A 23,612-nucleotide genomic window follows, 5' to 3' on the forward strand; every position below is an offset into this window, starting at 1 on the left:
CCCAGCAGACGAGGAGATCCAGTACTGCAAGTCTCTCTTTTTTTATTTCATCCCAACCCTCCTTACCCCTATGGACAGTGTGTGATCTAAGGTTTCATCTCCCTGACGTGCAATTCTGGGGAGAGATAGGAGGTCTAACATCAGCTCCAGTATCATCTCTGCAGTTGGGAACAAGTGAGTGCATGACATTTGTCATATGGGGCTGGGATATCCATCATGTTTGTGATGAAGTAACCCATCTGCCTAACTCTAAATTAGACCCTGAACCATTAATTTATGTAAGTACAAAGAGTGATCGCAGCATATTGACCACGGCCACATATCTTCTCCTAGTGGATTCTAACCTTCACACCTTTCATCAAGCTATATTTTTCTTTCCTTCTGACTTGCAGCAATCTATAAAACTCCTTAAAAAATAAATAAATACAAACATACTCTGATGTTCCATTAATGCTTTATATACACTCCAGGCTTCTAAGTGACACATTATGAAGCCAACTGACACTTTATGAAGCCAACATTCAATTACATGACATGACATACATTTTTGGAATTTATGTTTTCACAATTGTACTACCAAGTGATAATTCAAGCTGTCCATTTTCTTGCTTTCAATGTGTTTTTATTGAACTTGTCCACACATGATCAAAGAAGACCATTATTGCATTTTGATAAATTGATCATAAAGGACATATAGTGAACAGTTTCGTATTCGCTTGTTGACTGTTTCCTCGGGAGGTTGCTTCTTCATACTATTGACCGTGCACCCGAAAGATCTGAAAGAGATAGAATATCAGAATTTAATGCTGCACATTGGAATCAAGGTTTGATGACCTCGAAGTAAAGTGCACATAGCAGTAAACAGTCTTGACTTGGGCCCATTTTCTGAATCTTGTGGTGTAGTTAGTTCTCTCTCCTATGCTACAAGTTATTTATTGTTGTCCACATTGTAAAATCAGCTTAGCCTCATTGCAACAGCAAAAGTTTGAAATCGGCCATTGAGCAATGTGTGGGACAAAGCTAAACAGCTGTTTAGAAGGCGACCCTTGCCCCTTCTACAGGCAGGTCGCTCCCCATGCGGCAGCAGCACCACCTGGCTGCCCGTGTTCCCACTCGCTGCTGCTTCTGACGCAAGTTCGAGGCCATCCTCCGCCCGCAGGCTACCACTTGCGCCTCATCCCTGGTGGCCAGTGGTAGGCCGTAGGTTGCTCATTGTGATTGTATTGTATTGCTTCTGTTGCTGTATTTGTTTATTTTGTTTCTTTTTCATTCTCCTGTTGCCTCTTGTGCGAGTCTGCCCCCTTCTCTGCCTTCTCGCCGTTCCTCCCATGGTTTCCCGCCGCTGCCTCCCCTGTGGCCCCCCCCGCTCGCTACACTTCGCTTTAGGGTAATTCTACTGCTTTTGGTGGTATTTGCCTAATAGTTTTCGCTTAATTTCACCTTCTCCGGTGATTTTCTGTGCCCTTCTTGCCTTCTGTACCCTTCTTCGCCATTCCTCCCCCCAGTTTTTCCTGCCGATGTGCCCCCTGCAGCCCTGCCACTCGCTGGTCTGCCCCCACCTCCCAGCTGCTCCTCCCTCCCACCCCCCCTTCTAATGGCGGCCACTGCAAGGCCGCGCGCAGCGAGCGCCCCGCTGGCGTGCCAAAGGTGCGCCTAAGGCAAGCCCGTCTGCGCCCGTCCACGCCTGGACCAGCGCCAAAACCCCTGGCCCCCATGAACGCCAGAACACCCGAAGCTGCTACGATACCAGCACCCTCCACGCACTCAACATCGGACGACCACACAACTGCTTCCTGGCCGCCCGAAACGCACACAAGGACCCTTCTCTTGCCGAAAATGCAAAAAAATGCAGCATCACCAGCATCTGATCCGCAAACCCACCCACCATGAAAGAACGCAACCACCTCAGATGCATTCTTCTCAACACCCGCTCCACCCGCAAACACACCGTTGAACTCTGGGACCTACTCGGTTCAACCTCCCCAGACGTCGCCTTCCTAACGGAGACATGGCTGAACCCCTCCTCTGCATCCGACATCCCCATAGCCATCCAGGACGGCTACAAGATCACCCACAGGGACCGCACCAACGGAGTAGGAGGAGGAAACGCAATCGTCCACAGGAACACTCTCAGAGTCTCTACCAACACCGACAACACCCTCAGCATCGACGAACACCTGCACTTCCAGATCCACCACGATCCCAACTCCACCCTCTGAGGAACCCTCGCCTACAGACCCCCCGGACTGGAGTCGCTGAACTGTGGTCGGCACAGTTCAGCGACTCCATCGCCAACTTCGTCAGTACACACACCCTCGCCTCCACAACTACATCCTTCTCGGGGACCTGAACTTCCACCTCGAGAACAACAACGACCGCAACTCCACCACCCTGATCGACAACCTCGGACTTAGACAACTCGTCACTACACTCACCCACGCCGCCGGCCACACGCTTGACCCCATCTTCTCTGCAAGATCCCACATCTCCTTCAAACATACCACCGAACTCCACTGGACTGACCATCGCTGCATCCACTTCATGTTCCGGAAACCCACCACGCACCACCGCACTCAACAGATCCCCCGCAGCTGCTGGAGCAAAGTCACCGAATACCAGCTTACCATCATCCTCGCCCTGAGCCAACCCGCCGACCCCACCGACCCCAACACCGACGCCCGCAACCTCAGACAATGGATTGACGACTGTGTCAACACCCTCGCCCCGGTTGAGAAACCCTCCAACAGACACACCAGCAAGAAAGCCAGCTGGTTCACTGAAGACCTCCAGGCCTCCAAGCAAGCCTGCCGAAAGCTAGAAAAGAAATGGCACCGCGAACATTCACCGGACAGCTATGTAGCCCACAAGAACGCCACCCGCAAACACCACCACCTCATCAGATTCGCCAAAAGGGCCTCCTTGAAAGACCGTCTGAACAACAACTCACACAACAGCAAAGAGCTCTTCAACATCGTGAAGGAACTCTCCAACCCCAGCTCAAACACCAACGACATCCCACCTTCGCAAGACCTGTGTGACTCCCTTGCCTCCTTTTTCCATTGCAAGATTACAGACATCCCTGACAGCTTCAACATCACGACCGCCCTGACAACCACTGAGACCTCCGTCCCCACGGTCACCATCCGCACCGACCCCCTGCTCTCCTGGACCAACATAAACAACGACGATACCATCAAAATCATGAACACCATCCACTCCGGTTCTCCGTCAGACCCATGCCCACACCACATCTTCAACAAAGCCAGCACCACCATCGCCCCCCATCTCCGGAAAGCCATCAACATCTCCTTCGAGACAGCAACCTTCCCAGGTAGCTGGAAGCACGCCGAGATCAACGCCTTACTCCAAAAACCCAAGGCTGGCCCCAAGGACCTCAAGAACTTCCGGCCCATCTCCCTGCTCCCGTTCCCGGCAAAGGTCCTCGAGAAGACCGTCAACAGACAACTGAACCACTACCTCAAGGAGAACAGCATCCTGGCCCCGTCCCAGTCCGGGTTCCGCAACAACCACAGCACCGAAACTGCCCTCATTGCCGCCACCGATGACATCAGGGCCCTGCTGGACGATGGAGAAACCGCGACCCTCATCCTTCTGGACCTGTCAGCCGTGTTCGACACTGTCTGCCACCGCACCCTACGCACACGCCGCCACGACGCTGGGATCCAAGACAAGGCCCTGGACTGGACCACCTCCTTCCTCTCAAGCAGAACCCAGAGCGTCTGCCACCCCCTTTCTGCTCCAAAACCACCGAGATCATCTGCGGCGTACCCCAGGGTTCATCTCTCAGCCCGACATTGTTCAACATATACATGGCACCGCTCGGCCATGTCGCCCAAATGCACGACCTCAACATCATCTCCTACGCCGAAGACACCCAGCTGATCCTCTCCCTCACCAAGGACCCCCTCACCACCAAAACCAACCTCCACGAAGGAATGAAAGCCGTCGCCGAGTGGATGAAGAACAGCCGACTGAAGCTAAACTCAGACAAGACGGAAGTCCTCATCTTCGGGTCCACCCCCTTGTCCTGGGACGACTCCTGGTGGCTGACCGCACTTGGAGCAGCTCCAACACCCACCGACCACGCGCGCAACCTAGGCTACATCCTCGACTCTACTCTCGTCCTCCTGGTTCAACACCCTCCGCATGCTCCGTAAGATGTACAGGTGGATCCCCACCAAAACAAGAGGAACGGTCACCCAGGCCCTCAGTAGCAGCAGGCTGGACAACGGAAACACCCTCTACGCAGGAGCCTCGGCCAAACTCCTGAAATGATTACAACACATTCAAAACGCCTCTGCACGCCTGATCCTCGACCTCACTCGCCTTAGCCACATCACACCCCACCTGAGAGACCTGCACTGGCTCCGCGTCAACAAGAGGATTACCTTCAAGCTCCTCACCCACGCACACAAGGCACTCCACAACACCGGACCAGCTCACCTCAACAGATTACTCACTTTCTACACACCCAACTGCCAGCTCCGCTCCGCTGACCTCGCCCTCGCCACGGTCCGCCGCATCCGAAGAGCGACTTCCGGGGGCAGACCGTTCTCCCACCTCGCCGCCAATACCTGGTACACCCTTCCCATCCTCCTACGGCAGACCCAGGACCTGCTAACCTTCAGAAGACTCCTCAAGACCTGGCTATATGAGCAGTAGCAGCATCCCACCCCCCAGCGCCTTGAGAACCTCACGGGTAAGTAGTGCGCTTTACAAATGTACTGATTGATTGATTGATTGATTGATTGATTGATTTTCAGCCATAAGAGGTCAGTCACGTGGTCTTCAAGAGCAGAGGGATTCCAAAATCTCACCCTAGCCACTGATTATTTAATGATTCCTATTTCCTGTTTCTATGCAAATTTATCTTGTGTGGCTATTCTGAACACTTTGCATGGCCGGATAAAATATATTATATGTAGTTTGTCAGTGGTCGAACCATGAATGACTGTCGTTTGACCATATTGTTAATGCAGATTTGATTATGACCATGGACAAATGTTGGGTGCCGTTATTTAATACACTGACCACAGAGGTGAACAGATTAGTTCCCTCCATATGTAATTTATTCATCCTAGCATAGAAGTGACACGATATGTAAAACTCTGGGGGGCATATCCACAATGAAGTGACTGAGGTGCCGGGTTTTTAGGAACCCGGTGGTGCCAGGGGGTAGCACCCGAGGACCTCTGAGTTCTCCCTTGTTCCGGACCACAGAAACACGGAGTCTTCTAGTTACCGTCAAAGATCAAGTTTTATTGGTAGCTACCAAGTAACACGTGTCCCAGAAGTACACCACACGGAGTGTAGGTTCTCGGGAGACTGTTCGTTTTTACAGAACCAGCCGTCTCCTTATATACAAAAATAATAGCTGCAAGCAAGAATTCCTGAGTTTATGATATGGCTATACACATATTTCTACAATAATACAAAGAGCGGAGTCATGTAAGCAAGCCTATATTTTAGATGTCCAGTTTGTTGATAGATTACCCAGTTAGGCCTGGAACTCCCATCAGATATCGATGAAACCTTAATAAAGAAAGGTACAACCCAGTCATAAAACTGGCCATAAACAAGGAATGTGGACAGGTGCATGTTTGCAGAAAGCATGGTCTGTATGTCGTGAATGGTTTGTGGAATGTTATGTGTTGATGCTATCGTATTCGGCCACTGGGCGAGGAGCTGCCCAAACAGGTTTGGCCGAAGGCAATGGAGTCAGTTGGGACAGGTCAGGGGGAAGTCACGAAAAGGTGGACGTGTCCCTCTTGATCAAGCTCGACCTTTAATTGACTTAACATGAGGGCAAGATGCAAGATGGATGCCGTTCACAAAATGGAGTTTAAGGGATGGGGACGGAAACTACGATTTTGGGGTGTTGGCAACCCTCGATTGTGACGCAAATACATAGGAATGATGTCCTAATTATTATCGGTTCATAGATACCAAAATTGTCTTGGTGCGTTGAGGTTTTGTGACACGGGTATTGGACCTCGATATCGGGAAAACACCAGGGTCCGGATTTTCGAGAACCGCAGACCCTCCTTTTGCCCTCATATAAGGCAATAACTCATGCTAATCTGAGTCCAAATCGGTATGAAGAAATTCGTGGAGATGTTGCTGTAGCATCATTCTGTTATTCAGCTCGTCCTGTGACACAGGCTTCCGTACACACGAGGTAGCACAGAGGCCACATAGTGCAGGAGCACACTGTATACATAGGCAAAACATGAACAGAAGTGCCAACGTCATCCCAATGAAGATCAAAATTTTCCATCCCCAGGCAGTGATCAGCTCCCAGAACCACCCCAGCAGGGACCAGTCCCCTTTCTCAACGTGAAGGGAACCAGATATTTCGTGTAGTTTGGAGATGGCCTGGTATACTGTCGGTGCGTTATCAGGGATGAATATGCAACAACTGGATTGGATGACTCTACACACACCGCCACGATCGGCGAGTATGATGTCTAAGGCAATTCGGTTCTGAAGGGTCATAAGTCGATCCGACTGAAGCTCAGTTGTCAGATTGCCAAGTGCTCCGGCCGTCGTAGTCACGGCGGATTCAACTATCCTCGATAACTGGCGAATATTTCTGCTGTTCACCATAGGCCCCCAAAATGGCAGAAAACCCTTTGCGAAGTCAGCGAATTCCTGACCCGCGGTGTCGTCTTTACTCACGACACCCCTAGCTGTCCTTGTCCGATGGTAATCTGCTCTGGCCGTGTAGGTGGGAGGCAGCAGAAATGAAATAAAACATGTACCTGAGAAATCAGGGGGCAACCACAGGTAGGCTTGGTCGTGGCAAACGAAATACGTGCCTTTGGCTGCCAAAAGTATAGGGGAAGTTCGGGAAGTAAATACATATGTTTCCGTGCAAATGCTCTTTCCTAACTGTGCTGTGGGGTCCCTACCAATACCCTGTAAGCATAAGTGACCTCGGTGGGGCACTATCCAAACTGGGCGGGATTTCTTTGCCGCCTGGCTCTTGACCAGGTAAACCCCATGTTTAGTCACGTTCCAACGGGTGTAGGGACTGAGTTCATCTTTGGGCATTGTCAGATATGTGTCGATATCCCTACTCATATTTCTTATCCCTGCAATTAGTGCCTTGTTATTGGAATCGCTCGCAGTGGAACGGGTCGGGTATTGTTCTAGGGCGAATAGGAACATGGTCTGGAAAGCCCACAGAGAACCATAGTAGCTGAATGGCAAAATGAAGTATGGGATCCCCTTATCGGTTGTGTGTGGCATAAGTCCGCATATCCAACAGTTTGATATGTTCATTACGGACTGGTGTTGGTGTAGGAGCTGAATGAAAGAATTGTTTACAAATTCGAGTCTTCGGGCAGACTCGTGTTCAGGTAGAGGGTGAAAGTAGTGTGGAGAAATAGTGGGAGGAGATGGTGGCTGGGTGTCATTCGAAAAGGTAACTTTAAATACGAACAGAGTATAACCAGTAAAAAACACAAGTATGCTACATAACATTAAAACACATAGCACCAGGAATCTTCTTTTGGACAGTATTGTGCATAACTGTTTTCCGAAGTTCGTGAGTCTGATAGGTCTCTCTACCCTTGGAAACTCCATCCGCTAGTTGCTGCCCGCGGTGGTTGATTGATTCTCCCAGGGAGCGCGCTCTGCTCAGTCCGGGGTAACTCCCGTGGACCAATCAGAACCGTGGACCTAGAACTTCCCAGTTGCACTCCCCAGACTTCAACCGCGACCCTAGCAGCAGAACCGGATGGCGGTTCGAAAAATCAAAAATGAGCTAGTTCCCCTGGGACGAGAGAGCTGAAAAATCAAAAAAATAGTTCTTAGGGGAAAAGGGAAATCACATTAGGTCAATCGTTTATTAGTCTCTTTGTTTAGACCGCAGGTCGTATCGTCGTTTCCCAGGTATGGTGTGGTCTTCAAACAGCGTCGCAGGTTCGGTAGTGTCCAATTGCATAGACGGTGACACAAGTCCTTGTAAAATATGATCACTCTCCTTTTCAGTACTAGTTTCTTTCAAACGTGCATCGCTGAAAGGGATGAAGCGAGGTACGGATTCGGTCTCGGAGTCGGCAAGTCCTTTGTTGACCCACCGGTCGTATGGAAGGGGTAGAGGGACCCGTTTGCAGGGGGTCCCATGTACCCAATTCTTCTTGCCTTCCACCCGAACAGCAGATCTCGTTGAAAGCAGCACTAGGTGCGGTCCGGTCCACCTCGGCTGTCCGTTGTTGGTGCGCTGGAAATTCCGCACCAAAATCCACGAACCGGGCTCGATGAGGTGACCTGGATCGTCAGAGGCTGGTGGAGAGGAACTGTGAACCTGTTGGTGTAAAACACGCAATTTAGTTGTCAATTCGCACAAATAGTCAAGTAGTACAGGGTGTTCTATCTCACTTAGTTTCTTGGGTCTTGGCACGCCCCAGACGTTGGCTGGGCGGCCAAACACGATCTCATGGGGGCTAAGTCCTAATCTGGAATGCACAGTCATTCTGGTTGACAAAAGCGCTAGAGACAGGGCGTCAGGCCATTTAAGACCTGTACTGGCTTGGATCTTGGCTAGTTTGAGTTTTAGAGTGCCATTGTAGCACTCTACTAATCCAGCTGATTGGGGGTGATTTGCAGCGTGGAATTTTTGGTGGATGCCTAAACACTCACACACTCTCTTCATCACGCATCCTACGAATTCACTTCCGTTATCACTCCAGACAATTCTAGGCATTCCGAACCTCGGAAAGAACTCTTTGACGAGTGCTTTGGCAGTTGATAAAGCGGTATTGTCCTTAAGGGGGTACGCTTCCACCCACCTTGAAAAGGCGCAGACAACAACGAGCACATACTTTAGGTTGTTGCACCTCTCCATGTGGATGAAGTCGAGCTGTAAAACCTCGAACGGGTACGTTGGAGGCGCAACATGACCAGCTGGAGTTGGGGTTCCCCTACCGGGATTGTACTTCAAACACACCATACACTTTTTAACCACATTCTTTGCATATGTTGGGATATTGCTATTCTGCCATACTGGGGCCAATTGTTTACAGATTCCTTTCGAACTGATGTGTGCAATTCCGTGAGCCATCGTTACTACTGCAAGTACGTATGCATTAGGTAATAGCCATCGCTGGTGTTCTGATAGTTCGACCCAACAACCATTCGCATCCAATCTACCTGTGCTTTCTCTCCATTCATTCACCTCGTTCTCAGTTGCTTCGGCTTGTATCGATTTTACGCTTTCAATGGTGTCCTCACACATTCCCACGTCAGTAGTCCATCTAGCGGGACCCATAACATACATCCGACTCATTGTGTTCCTTGCAGTTTCTTTCGCAACCTCATCTGCCAATGCATTTCCGCGGCCAACATCATCCTGAATCTTTTTGTGTGCACTGCATTTTATAATGGCGACTTGTAGGGGCAAGGTGAGTGACTCAAGGAGCTCATTAACTAGCTGGCCATGTTGTATCTTCGTACCATGGGACGTAAGGAACCCACGTTCACGCCACAATCTCCCAAAACTGTGAGCCACACCAAAGGCATATTGGCTGTCAGTGTACACATTCACTCGCTTTCCTTTCGCCAACACACATGCTCTAGTAAGCGCAATCAGCTCTGCAGCTTGTGCAGAATTGTGGGAAATGCGTGCAGTCTCTACAATGGTGTGTAATGTCGTTACGGCGTATGCTGTGGTCGTATCACCATTCGGCAACTTGAAACATGAACCATCAACCCATAAAGTATCATTGCATTCGGGAAGGGGAGTGTCCTGTAAGTCTACTCTCCCTTTCGTCTCTTCTTCTGTCCTGAAACAGCAGTCGTGTTTGTCAATCTTGTCTGTCTCTGTCGGGATGGGTAATAACGTAGCGGGGTTGAGTGTATCACACCTCTTTATGTGGATGTGACTTGCTAGCAGGGTAAGTTCGTAACTGGATAGTCGAGCGCTAGTAAGATGTTGTGTCTTGGTCCTATTTAGCAAAATGTCAACTGCATGCGGAACCATAACGATCAGAGTGTTATTCATGACTAATCCAGCAGACTGTCGAATGCAGACAGCTGCTGCGGCGGTTGCTCTTAGACAACTTGGCAGTGCCTTAGCCACTGGATCCAGAGTTGCCGAAAAATACGCGCATGGGCGCTGTTTGTCCCCAAAGTGTTGCGTTAAGACTGATAATGCACAACCTTCCTTTTCGTGGACATACAATGTAAAAGGCTTACTGTAGTTGGGGTTTCCCAACACAGGGGCCGAACACAATGCATCGCGCAACTCGTGGAAACTCGTCTGACAATCTTCAGACCAAGGCATAGGATTAGGCGTGTCTTTGCGGAGTAGTGCCAGCAAGGGCTTGGCTAGTAGTGAGAAATTCGGTATCCATTGTCTACAGTACGATGTAATGCCCAAGAAGGCTCGAACCTCTCTCTGTGTCCTTGGGGCACTTAGTTCTGTAATTGCCTGTATTCTTTCTGGTGTCAGTCTCCTTCCCTCATTCGATAAGATGTGACCTAGGTAGGTTACTTCTTGTCGGCAAAATTGCAGCTTTGAAAGAGAGACTTTGTGCTTCATGTCACATAAGTGACGCAATAGTAACAACGTGGCTTGTTTGCAAATCTCCTCAGTGTCTGCGGCGATCAGTAGATCGTCTACGTACTGGATCAAAGTTGACCCATCTGGCAGCACAATTTCATTACAAGAACGGAGGCTACATTATGCAATGACTTTTAATTGCAGATCCAAGCCAGTCGCATCACAATACAAAGGTTCCAATAAGAACACTGAGATAAAGTAATACACAAAACATAGCAAACATCAGCCTCTTTTAAATACGGCTCCAAGCAGATAAGTAGCTTACTATCTTCTCTCCATACTTTCATTAATATTGTGTTTTGGTAACTATATAGAGTTGTATTTGGGGGTGTGCATGAAGGGTGGCTTTATTCCCACCTCCCCCCCCCCCTCCTCCCCATGATCTGCAATTTATGGAGATCATCCTCTCCCTCTCTTGTATAACCTCTGTTTTTCAGGTTGTCTTTAATATGCCTTTTCCCTACAGTTAGATCATAAATGTGTGCCTTAACCTTCAGGTTCTTTGTTCTCTATGCTCATTATTGACGTTTTTCGCCGTTTTTTCCCCCGAACCTTGCGCGGTTTTTGAACCTTGTAGGAGCTTTTTTGGACTCCTCGCGCTGTTACCCCTAGCACTTGTGTTAAACATTTAAAAATAAAAAATGAAAAAAGAAACGTGTGTTGAGTGCCTTACGCTGTAGTTAACCTTGGCGCTTATGTGAAAAAACGAGCGCTGAACTCCTCGCGCTGTTCCTAGAGTGAAGCGCTGCCCCTGAATGATTGATTTAAGCACTGTACTTGCCAGGGTAATTGATCCCAGCGCCGCTGCTGGAAACGATAGACTGAGCGCATTTCCTCCAAACTGTGATCTCCGATCGCGAAGATGGCAGGATGCGCATTAGAGGAAAGTTCCTTGGCGAGCGTCACGTTTTGTGAGTGTCCCGCCTAGGAACTTTCCTCACTCACCGACAGTTGGAAATCAGCTGTTTTGACCGCGTTTCACAGGAGGATCATTGATTCGTCATTGTATCCATCGAAATATTAAGAAATAACTCGAAATATTAAGAAATAACTATCCTATTCTACTTTTACGCTCTTACTGCTGCATAAACACCACATTTTATACATTGGCCTTCGTTTTCAGCCATATATGCCCTTAAAAAAGATATCATTTATATAAATAAAAAAAAATTTAAAAAAAAGGGGGTGATTAATTGGAAATTCTATTTATATTAAAAAAAGAAAGAAAAAAAAAAAGAAGGGGCAAGATGGAAAATGACTCAGAGTCAGATATGAACAATGCAACACTTCCTAATTTTAATAAGAAAGATTTTCGCATTATGATTAAAAAAGAAATGAAAACTTGTAAGTGAGAGACCTTTGCTCAGTTTGTACCCTATAAAAGACCAATTCCCTCTCAGGAAGATGTGTCTGATGTGATTACTGAAAGTTGGGGTTAAACGTACAAAGAAGACTAACCACACTGTTACCGAGACCAATGAGAGCACGGGAGGTCCTAGCACCTCTTTTATTATTGGTGGTCTTAACACCACAAAATATTTGGAAGGTCTTCGCACCTCAACTAATAGAGTTGTCTCTTATGACACACAACAATCGGGAGCCCTTCGCGGCCCAAATACCTTGGATGCCCTTAGCGGCTCACTATCTCAAAGTGCTCAAGACTTCCCAGAGGGCTTGGATAATGATGATGATGATCGTTCTGGATTTAGATGATGGGGATGTAGGAATTTTTGATGAGGAGGACGAAACTCCTTCCTCGAAGGACAGTATTCTAAACCCCATGGGAGAGGAGGTGTTCTCCCCTCTTAATCTAAAACATCCTCGTTCCTCGCAATGGTCTCCACAGGAACATGTCTCTAAATTTATTAAAAATGGATTCGCTTCCCTCTTGAAAGAGAGGCAAGGAATATTTTAAGGGCAGAGTGTTCAAGACCCTCAATAGATGAAAAAGCATGTTATGCCCCTAATATAGATCCGGAATTGATTAAGTATCTGTTTAGACTTGGACACGATCCTAGAAAAGGCCTAGAAAAAGCTTTTAAAGGGTGCCAAGATCGCCTACTGGATGTGCTTGGACCACTTAGCAGAATTCTTGACTCCGCAGAAGAATGTTACCTTAAAGGTACACCCCTTAATATAGATTTAATAAGGGAATGGAGTCAAAGAGCCCTCATTCTCCTAGGTAATGCTAATACAAGCATTAACGCAGAAAGGCGTAGGCTCATCCTTTATAAACTTGACCCTAAACTCTCAGATATGGCTGAGAAGGAGCCTTCTTCAAAATCCGAAAGGACTGCTCTTTGGTGAAGAGCTTTTAAAATCATTGGGAAAATACGTTTCGACCTTTACATCGCTTGATAACGGCCAGAAGAATATAAAGAGAGTATTCAACAATAATGTTTTTGGAAGGGCCGGGAGAAGGGGCCTTTCTTCTGGCCGCTTTAACCAGAGGCCCTATCAGAGATCACGCCCCTTTGGAAGAGGCGCATATCAAAATAATTACTACAACACCTCCAACTGTGGAAGAGGAAATCGAGCAAAAGGAGCAAGATCACGAGCTTCATTCTCGTCAAACCCTCCAAGTAAGTCCCCCTCATTTACTTTCTCTTTCTATCCCTCCAAAGATGGGAGGCAGGCTGAGACTTTTTTTCGAAAAAATGGGAGGAAATAACTCAAGACCCTTGGGTTCTGTCCACAGTGACAGGCTTTATGATAGATTTCGTTCAAACTTCCCTACCAAGGGATATTCCTATCTCATTAGAGAAAGAGAAAAAAGTAGAGGAAGAAATCTCCTCTATGCTCCAGAAAGGAGCGATAATAGAAGTTCCCTTGGACTCTCTAACCTTTGTAAGCTCATTATTCCTTGTGGAGAATTAAGGAAAAGGTTGGAGACCGGTTATACATTTGAAGGGCCTCAACAAATTTCTTGTTTACAGGCACTTCAAAATGGAAGGAATACATCTCCTGAGAGACCTTCTTCAAAAAGAAGACTGGTTAGTCAAACTGGATTTAAAGGACGCCTATTTCACAATCCCGATGGCGGAAATACATCAACCTTACCTACAATTCCTATGGAAAAAACATCTTTATCAGTTCAAAGCGCTCCCCTTCGGGCTTTCGTCCGCGCCTTGGTGTTTTACCAAGGTAATGAGAGCAGTAGCCTCCTTCCTAAGAGAACGGGGTGTACGACTTATTATTTACCTCGACGACATCCTGATAATGTCCCAAGATCTGCATCAGATTCGCCTCGACCTGAATTCAGTTATGAATCTGTTGGAAAGTCTAGGTTTCATTGTCAACAAAGAGAAGTCTATTCTAACCCCCTCAAAATCACTGGAGTTTCTGGGTTTCACTCTGGATACTTCCAAGTGTCTTCTCCTTTTACCTCCTTCAAAGATCTCGAAGATCAAGAAAGAGATCCGTCACGTTTTAAGACAGGAGGACATTCCCCTAAGGGAACTGGCAAGACTTCTAGGTCTCTTATCTACCTCCATTCAAGCGATCTTCCCAGGCCCTCTGAATTATCGGGCCTTGCAAAGTATAAAAGGAAGGGCGCTGAGGTCCGGACTTTGGTACGAAGACCGAATCACCCTAGATTTGGAGGCCAAAGCGGAACTGAACTGGTGGTTGGAAAACCTGGAGGCTTGGAATGGCAAAGCAATTTTCGGGTCAGAACCGGATTTTGTGCTGGAATCAGACGCTTCCCTTCATGGTTGGGGTGCTTGTTTCCTAGACCAGAATACGGGTGGTGTTTGGTCTCAGGAGGAGTCATCTCACCACATCTCACCACATCAATTTCCTAGAACTTACTGCTGGCCTATACGCCCTTATGAGTTTCAAGCACTCAATTCAAGGGAGATTGGTTATTCTGAAAATGGACAATGTTTCAACTGTGGCCTACATCAATCGGTACGAAATCTGCCGACCTTTCCAACCTAGCAAGGAGACTCTGGATGTTCTGCTTAGAACACAAGATTTCCCTCCAAGCAGAATACTACCCAGGCAAATCGAACGTATCTGCCGATTGGAATTCCAGATTCCTTTCGGACTTCAGCGATTGGAAACTCAACGTCGCTGTCTTCGACTCACTAAATTCTTGCTGGGGTGCATTCGAAATAGACCTCTTTGCGAGCCATCTCACCTCTCAACTAGAGCTTTACTTCAGCAGGATGCCCGATCCCGGTGCTCTAGCAGTGAACGCATTTCTCCAATCTTGGTCAGGGATCAGTGCATATGCCTTTCCCCCATTTGCAATGATCCAGAGAGTCTTGCAGAAAGTGAGGCAAGAGCGATGCTCTCTAGTCCTGATAACTCCCTTCTGGCCGTCACAAGCGTGGTTCCCCACAGTTCTGGAGCTAACTTACGATCTTCCCTTTCTGATTCCTTCTCTAGAGGATCTCCTTACAGACGTATACGGAGATCCTCACCCTCTGATCCTATCCGGGAGTTTGAACCTTCTTGCTTGGAGAGTGTCAGGAAATCTAACGAAGTCTCAGGACTTTCGACATCGGCTTCTATTCTCCTCAGAGAGTCTTGGCCTCCGGGAACCCTTTACAGATACAACAATATCTGGAAATATTGGTTTCGTTGGTGCATGGAGAGGGATTTGGATCCCATACAGGCACCTATCGTTGACGTAGTAAATTTTTTAGCTGAACTCTTTGACAGGGGATTGAGTTATAGATCAATCAATTGTTATAGATCCGCAATCTCTGCGGGTCATATTCTCGTTAACTGCAAAACGGTCGGGAAAAACGTAATTGTTTGTAGAGTTATGAAGGGTATTCGTATTAAAAGACCCCCGAAACCGAAATATGATACACTCTGGGATGCGAATTTGATTCTAGATCTCTTCACTTCCTGGCCCAATAATTTGTTTTTGAACAGAAAGTTTGTATCTATTAAACTCGCAACTCTTCTTTGCCTTCTCTCCTGTCATAGAGTTTCTGATGTTAAAGCTCTGGAGATCTCTAATAGGTCCTATAAATTGTTTGGAGTAAAATTTGAGGTCTATAGAAGAACCAAAACCATGTCTGACTCAATCTTCTATCCTCGTTTCGACCCTTGTCCGAAACTTTGTGTAGTTGAATGTATGAAAGCTTATGATGTGACAATGTCTAACCTTCGACTGCTTAATGAGAATCAGCTTCTCATTTCCTTTGTCAAACCTCATAAGGCTATTTCCTCCACCTCAATTGCCAGATGGGTTAAATCTGCTATGTCTCTAGCTGGTATTAATATATCCAAATTTCAAGCTCATTTGTTAGAGGTGCCATGGCAAGTAAGTCTCTTTGGTCCGGAAGTAAGTTGGATGATATCCTTAAAGCTGTTGACTGGTCTAACGCTAATACCTTTGCAAGACATTATTGTAAACCTATTGAACACATGTCTAATGTAGTTTTACAGGGCTACCAACATGCATAATGTAGCCTCCGTTCTTGTAATGAAATTGCGATTCTCCTATTAACATGCCTAGAGAATCTAGATTTCATTAAAGACACGGAGGCTCACATTATCCCGCCCATCCCGTTCCCTGTTTGGTTCTGGATGTAATATTTATATTCTGAGTGTCACTTGAATATAATGTATTTTATATTTATATTGAAATGTTATTTATGGTTGTTCAATTCATTTTTTAGGATTTGTTTGTTTATGATTACCTTTTTATTTAGGATACAATTTTCATTTTCTCCTTTCTTTCAGGTAATCCTTCTACTTAAGCTACTTTGGATGTTTCATCACCGAGAAGCCAACTGGTTGTCTTCTTCATTCTCGTTTGTCTTTTACTTCGAATCTTCTGGAATCTACTGCATCTTTTTTCGCCTGATTTAAAAGAGGCTGATGTTTGCTATGTTTTGTGTATTACTTTATCTCAGTGTTCTTATTGGAACCTTTGTATTGTGATGCGACTGGCTTGGATCTGCAATTAAAAGTCATTGCATAATGTGAGCCTCCGTGTCTTTAATGAAATCTAGATTCTCTAGGCATGTTAATAGGAGAATCGCAATTGTGTCTAGTTGTGTTTTCAGTGCCTGACTGAATATAGATGGGCTTTCGCAGTAGCCTTGAGGAGCGCATTTGAAGCGGAAGCTTCGTCCTCCTAAATTGAAGCCGAAAAGGTCTCTACTCTCTTCGGCGATCGGGATGCTGAAGAAAGCGTTCTTCAGGTCAATCACCGAGAACCAGTCTGCTGAAGCTGGAACCATTGTCAATAAAGCAGTAATGTCGGGGACAACTGGAAACTGTGGGATAACTACCTTATTTACCTCTCTGAGGTCAATCACAAACCTATACACAGGGGGCTGTGAAGGATCAGTACGTTTTAAGACCGGTAAAACTGGACTGTTACAAACGTTCCCTGTTGTTTCTTCAATAACATCTTTATCGATCAAATCATAAATGATCGTTAACAACGCCTTCTCGCATTCGTTAGATATTTTGTATTGGGGAATACGTGGCAATCCGACGTTGGCTTTCATAGTTATGACATACGGTGCTATCTCCAAACGACCTACGTCATTGGAACCATTAGCCCACAGTATATCAGGAAGTGATGACAATTCGGTTGGAATACCTTCTTTCGACAAATACATTGGAGAAATGACTTTTTTCCCTAAGGTAAGTTGTACTCCCGAGGGAGAACAGTACAAAGTCGCATACAACCTTTTTAGCAAATCCAATCCTAACAAATTTTCACCGCAACCTGTTGTAAGAATGAGGGGTGCTTCTAATTCACAGGGGCCAACAGAAAGGGGTATAGGATTAGAGATCGGGTTCCTAACATGGGCGCCAGAGAAGCCTACTGATTAACAAACAAATTGGTTCTGTTGGGTAGCAAAAAACAATTCCTTTGGTAGAGGCTGAAGACAGCTCCAAAACATACAACAAGCACACACTCTCTGATAGACAAAGTTTTTATATGTATTAAAAACAGAAAAAAGAGACAATATCCTGGAATTACTTCATTCCACTACATTGCTAGTCAATACGTTAAATTCGTGAATAGTGACAATAGTGATTAAGGTGACAAGTGCAATGTATATGGTGACACTTATATACACAACAATTATTTACAATAAAACCACAAAGGGAAAGGACCGGGGGGGAGGAGGAAATTTCTGTCGTTTATGAGGCCAGTCTTTTACAAGTAAATATTCCAAGGAAAACAAAATGGTTAATGTCCAAGTTCCTGGAGTTTAGCTTGGCCAAGGTAATAGCGTCGACGTTTCGACCCTGATAGCGCCCCAGTTGGTGGTCGCGGCGGGTCTTTATCAAGACAAGGGGAAAGGAAACGGTCAGGTGGTGAGTTATTCCAGAGGGTCGCCCGTTGGTCAACCCTCGAAATGGTGTCAACCGCGATCTGAATCCGCGACGCTATTACCTTGGCCAAGCTAAACTCCAGGAACTTGGACATTAACCATTTTGTTTTCCTTGGAATATTTACTTGTAAAAGACTGGCCTCATAAACGACAGAAAATACCTCGTTTTCCTCCTCCCCCCCCGGTCCTTTCCCTTTGTGGTTTTATTGTAAATAATTGTTGTGTATATAAGTGTCACCATATACATTGCACTTGTCACCTTAATCACTATTGTCACTATTCACGAATTTAACGTATTGACTAGCAATGTAGTGGAATGAAGTAATTCCAGGATATTGTCTCTTTTTTCTGTTTTTAATACATATAAAAACTTTGTCTATCAGAGAGTGTGTGCTTGTTGTATGTTTTGGAGCTGTCTTCAGCCTCTACCAAAGGAATTGTTTTTTGCTACCCAACAGAACCAATTTGTTTGTTAATCGCATATACCCAGGTTCTGAGGGACACAGGGTTACCCCTTTTTTATAAATCAGAGAAGCCTACTGAGACATTCATTTCGCCAGACAAAGGTGCGCCAGGAAGTTTTGAGTGCATAATAGAACTTTTCATAGCACCAGTATCCAGCAGAAATGGCTCTGACACTCCTGAGGTAATTACCTCGACATAAGGTCCATCCTGGTCTACTGGAACTGAAACAACTCCCTCTCTTTGTCCATGGCTGTCCTAGCAATCGTTACCCTCATTGTCGTGTTCGGTGTAATAGTCGTCAGCATAGTACTGAGCTGACCTAGACGATGCGTTATTCTGTTGGTCAAAGCTATTCATGGAATTCTGAGGCGGAAAAGAAACTGTGTTCTGGGAGAAATTTCCACGGCCCCTACCTCTGGGGGCGTGTTGAACACCTCTCCCTCTTACACCTGAAACACCGTTTAAGCGTCGCGCAAGAGCCGGACAATTACTCCTAAAATGACCCTCTTCCTTGCAATACGCACATTGATTCGGGCCATACGGAACACGCTGGTGGGAAGACTCGTTTCCCTGCGCGTCTCTACAATACTGCTTATTCTGTTGATAATTGGGCTGGCTAGCCATACGAGGCGGATAGGCCTGTTGGAGAAGAACTTTAGTTTTTAAATCTTTCGTCTTTTTGTCTGCCTTGTCTAGCTCGTCTTTGCGCCTGTTTTCGTAGTACTGAGCTGTTGCTAGAATCTGCGCTGACGTAGAGACAGCCCAAGCACTCTCTGAATCTTTTAGTTTAGCACATAGTTCGGGAAGCAGATTGTGTACAAATTTGTCTACAAACAATCTTTGGCCACCCTCGGTAGCCATATCCTGACCACTATGGTCAGTGAAAGTTTCCTCAAATCTCGTGAAAAAGTCAGACACATTCTCGTCTTTCTTCTGCTTGCACGCTGATAGCTTGTCCCAGTTTACGCGTACTTCAGGCATAATTGTCTTCATGTACGCAATAATTCTACCGGGAAGTTCAGCTATTAACGGCTCAGGCTTGAAACCACCGACTTGTCTAGCATCTGTAGTCGCAATGTTCGCCCACGAGTCACCTAATTCTTGGTCATGATCTGTATGACGTATCTTACTCCATAAAGGATGTGGAACAACGTTCCCAAACAACATGTCTATATCCGCTAAATTCATTATACATGAGCTGGCAGTTTGGGATAACTCCTTATAATACCCAGTCGGGTTTTTACGGGGATCGGGTAGCGTCTGCTTTAGTGCTAAAACTTCTGATCTTTTCCAGGGGACATGTACCCATACACGCTGGAAATGAGGCAGAACCGGTGGAACTGCAGTTGCGTCACCTTCCCTCCAGACCGGAGGAACCTCTCTCATGGGGTACTGTCTCGCTCTTTTCCTGCTGGATGTACCACTGTCAGAGGATGACCCAGAATTACCACCCGTACTTCTATGTGATAATAATATCTCAACTGCTTTTTCAACGTCGGGACCAACTATCATACCCTCCCCAAATTTAAATCGTACACTACACAACTCTTGCTGGTTGGTCTTCTGACCATTATCTACCAAATCCTCACACAGAAAAACACACATCTGCTCAAAGACGTATCTTTGCGTTGGTTCATCCCATTGACGGAAAACGTTCATGACAGACTCTATATCATATCTTGCTGTGTCCATAGCCCAATTTCGTGCTAACTTATTCAATGATTCCCTTTCCTGATAATCGGGCATTTGGCTTCGTAATTGTCTTCGTTCCGTGTTAGGGGTCGTTTTAGGCGACCGAAAAAGTGGTGAAGGAAGGTTAGTAACAATGCTGGTCATTTTATGCCAGACGGAAGGTGAAAGTGGGGGAATAACTGGTGGTAGAACAGAGTCACGCAAAGTAGAAACAGAAATGTTCGTAGAACGAGTATCAGAGAGACTAGAAGATGTGCTAGGCGAAATTTTAGAAGGAACAGTAGGAGAAGTAGATGTGATCGGTGAGCCTTGAAGAGGCTGCGCCAGAGAAACAGGAGCCAGCTGAAGAGTAGCCGGTGAGTGCGGAAAAGGAGCCTGTATAACAGCTACCAGAGGTGCAACTAGAGGTTGCGGAGGTGCTGTGGCATTTTGTGCATAGGGTGGTGGTGAACTTAGCAAATGAGCCATTAATGGATCTTTCTCACGCTCTTTTACTGTCTCTTGCTGAAGAGATGGCAAAACGGGATAGCATTTATCTACTGCCATTTTACGTTGCCTGTGCAACTGCTCACTTATTTGATCCTCTTCGTTGTCTTTAAATTTTATCGCGGCTTGCATTACTGAAATACCTCTTTCCCTCTTATTCTTCTTTTCTAATTTAATTTCCTTCTGTTTGGCCTCTTTACGCCATAAGCGGAAAGAGTCAAACATCGCCGGTCGGGCTTTCTTCTTGAATAGTTTGACCTCTAGGTTATCTAAAACTTCTGAGTCGAAACTACCATATTGGGGCCATTTTAAAACACCATCCTTGCGGGTGTATTTTATCCATACTTCGTTATATGTTATAGGACCTACGCCGTGCTTTACATAGAGCTCATACGTTGGAGTTCCAATTGGAGGAACCGGACAAGATTCCTCTAATCGGGAGTCCTTACTACAACCAAGACAAAACAAGTTTCCAAGTCTGCTAAAACCAGGCATCTTCGCTCACTAGTCTAGCTTCAAACTTCAAAGGATTATCTGTTACGATATATCTCGTGAATACACGAGTCCTTCGGCTTTGGGGCTTGCAAGTACCAAATCAAAGCGTATCTCAAGGATACCAAAAACTAAGGACAAACTAAGGACTGGGAGACGCTCCACTTATACTTAACTGAAGTATTTGAAGATCTGTGACGTCGCTAGAAGACTCGTCTATCGTTTCGCTCTACCAAGGATCACTGGGTCCAAAACAAGGCGATAGTCAGGGCAGCAGTCCTTCGTAGCCGTCGGGACGCGGGGAACCTCGCAGCAAAGACCTTCGGAACCACGTCGACATACAGGGGTCGCTGAAGTGGCTGGCCGTCCTCCGGAATTTTCAAACGAAGCTCCTCACGAACATCTGGCTTGGACCGTCACCGCTTGATATCGCCCCGAGTTGGGCGCCAACTGAGGTGCCGGGTTTTTAGGAACCCGGTGGTGCCAGGGGGTAGCACCCGAGGACCTCTGAGTTCTCCCTTGTTCCGGACCACAGAAACACGGAGTCTTCTAGTTACCGTCAAAGATCAAGTTTTATTGGTAGCTACCAAGTAACACGTGTCCCAGAAGTACACCACACGGAGTGTAGGTTCTCGGGAGACTGTTCGTTTTTACAGAACCAGCCGTCTCCTTATATACAAAAATAGTAGCTGCAAGCAAGAATTCCTGAGTTTATGATATGGCTATACACATATTTCTACAATAATACAAAGAGCGGAGTCATGTAAGCAAGCCTATATTTTAGATGTCCAGTTTGTTGATAGATTACCCAGTTAGGCCTGGAACTCCCATCAGATATCGATGAAACCTTAATAAAGAAAGGTACAACCCAGTCATAAAACTGGCCATAAACAAGGAATGTGGACAGGTGCATGTTTGCAGAAAGCATGGTCTGTATGTCGTGAATGGTTTGTGGAATGTTATGTGTTGATGCTATCGTATTCGGCCACTGGGCGAGGAGCTGCCCAAACAGGTTTGGCCGAAGGCAATGGAGTCAGTTGGGACAGGTCAGGGGGAAGTCACGAAAAGGTGGACGTGTCCCTCTTGATCAAGCTCGACCTTTAATTGACTTAACATGAGGGCAAGATGCAAGATGGATGCCGTTCACAAAATGGAGTTTAAGGGATGGGGACGGAAACTACGATTTTGGGGTGTTGGCAACCCTCGATTGTGACGCAAATACATAGGAATGATGTCCTAATTATTATCGGTTCATAGATACCAAAATCGTCTTGGTGCGTTGAGGTTTTGTGACACGGGTATTGGACCTCGATATCGGGAAAACACCAGGGTCCGGATTTTCGAGAACCGCATGACGGAGCACAGCGTTAGCCTTGTTGGCTTAACTTCGTGCTCTGCCACTTCAGAAACGCAGGGCTGCACCGTATTTACAAGAATACGGTGCAGCCATGTGTTTCACCCTGCGCTGGTACTAATTGCAGCTGCCTAGCACCAACGCAGGCACCCTTGCACCATTGTGCAAGAGTGCCTGCATTGCAAGAGTGCATGCATTGCAGGGAAATATTGTGTATGTGCAGCAAGGTGAAAATATGGGGCAGCGTCAAAATCAATGGGTGTTGTGGTGGAACGCTTACCTCAACACATATTGCCCTCCCCTTTCCCGCTATATATAGTGTGAAAGGGTGCTTTATTTAAAAGGCTGCGTTAAGCCATGTTAAGTGGCTTAACACTGCCTTGTAAATAAGACAAAGCCCCTATCGCCACCACAACATCACCAAAAGTGACGTTCTGTTGGTGATAGGGACTTGTAAATATGCCCCTGGATGTTTTTAAATAGATTCAGATTTTGGGAACTGTAACAGGATGATGCGCATGTCCACACTTTGTGGCCCTGACATAAGAGGAGTCTTGATATCCCTGTCCCAAAAAGAATCAGTCCCAGGCTTTATCTTCTCATTTCATTGTTACTTCTAAACAGCTGGCCTTGAGAGCTAGAGACAATTAACTGTTTACAAGTAACTGGAAGGTTGATGATGCTAGGTAAAGATTTTTCTAGCTCCTTTGTCCATCTAACAGGAATTTAAAAAAAAAGTTTCAAGAATTTCACCCACTTTGTCTACCTTACAGCATCATTAATTTGATGTATTTGAATAGTTATAAAAGTGAAATGCAGCAAATCAGGTTGAATATCAAGTCAGGTTGTTTGTCCTCACTTGCACCTGGAGGTATGATAGGGAACTTGGTTTTGGAACCTTAGGACCGCGGTTCGAATCAAGGTCTTGGCAGTTCTGAATATTTGAAATGGGATTCCAGGATTTAGGTCCCCGCCTCATGTACATCATCTTGTTTCATCGTCTCTAACAGCCTTGTAAATGTGAATTATGCAGCACTCTGTTGCTACCTAGCTAGGTCTGAACCCTATACAAAAAATTGTATATTCTTAATTAGTTGAGTTTCAATTATTCAAACTGAATGTTTTTATTGTTCAAATATTCAGTGTATAAAAGTTTGATACTTTCCTGAGACGTTTGATAAATGTATTATTTAGTAGACCCTTATAGTATGAAAAA

At 46.1% G+C, this 23,612-nt stretch overlaps 1 protein-coding gene across 1 annotated transcript in view; it reads right to left on the reverse strand.

Annotated features, from left to right (window-relative positions):
• Nucleotides 1-437: 437 nt before the first annotated feature.
• Nucleotides 438-23,612, reverse strand: part of LOC144785448 (elastase-1-like) — a 156,417-nt gene continuing 133,242 nt past the window's right edge. Inside the window, exon 8 of the mRNA XM_078664346.1 lies at nucleotides 438-776. Within this exon, the coding sequence (XP_078520472.1) occupies nucleotides 753-776 (24 nt within the window). The 3' untranslated portion in view covers nucleotides 438-752. The remainder of the gene's footprint in view (nucleotides 777-23,612) is intronic.

Source organism: Lissotriton helveticus, chromosome 10, assembly GCF_964261635.1.
Source record: "Lissotriton helveticus chromosome 10, aLisHel1.1, whole genome shotgun sequence".
NCBI classification, from domain to species: domain Eukaryota; kingdom Metazoa; phylum Chordata; class Amphibia; order Caudata; family Salamandridae; genus Lissotriton; species Lissotriton helveticus.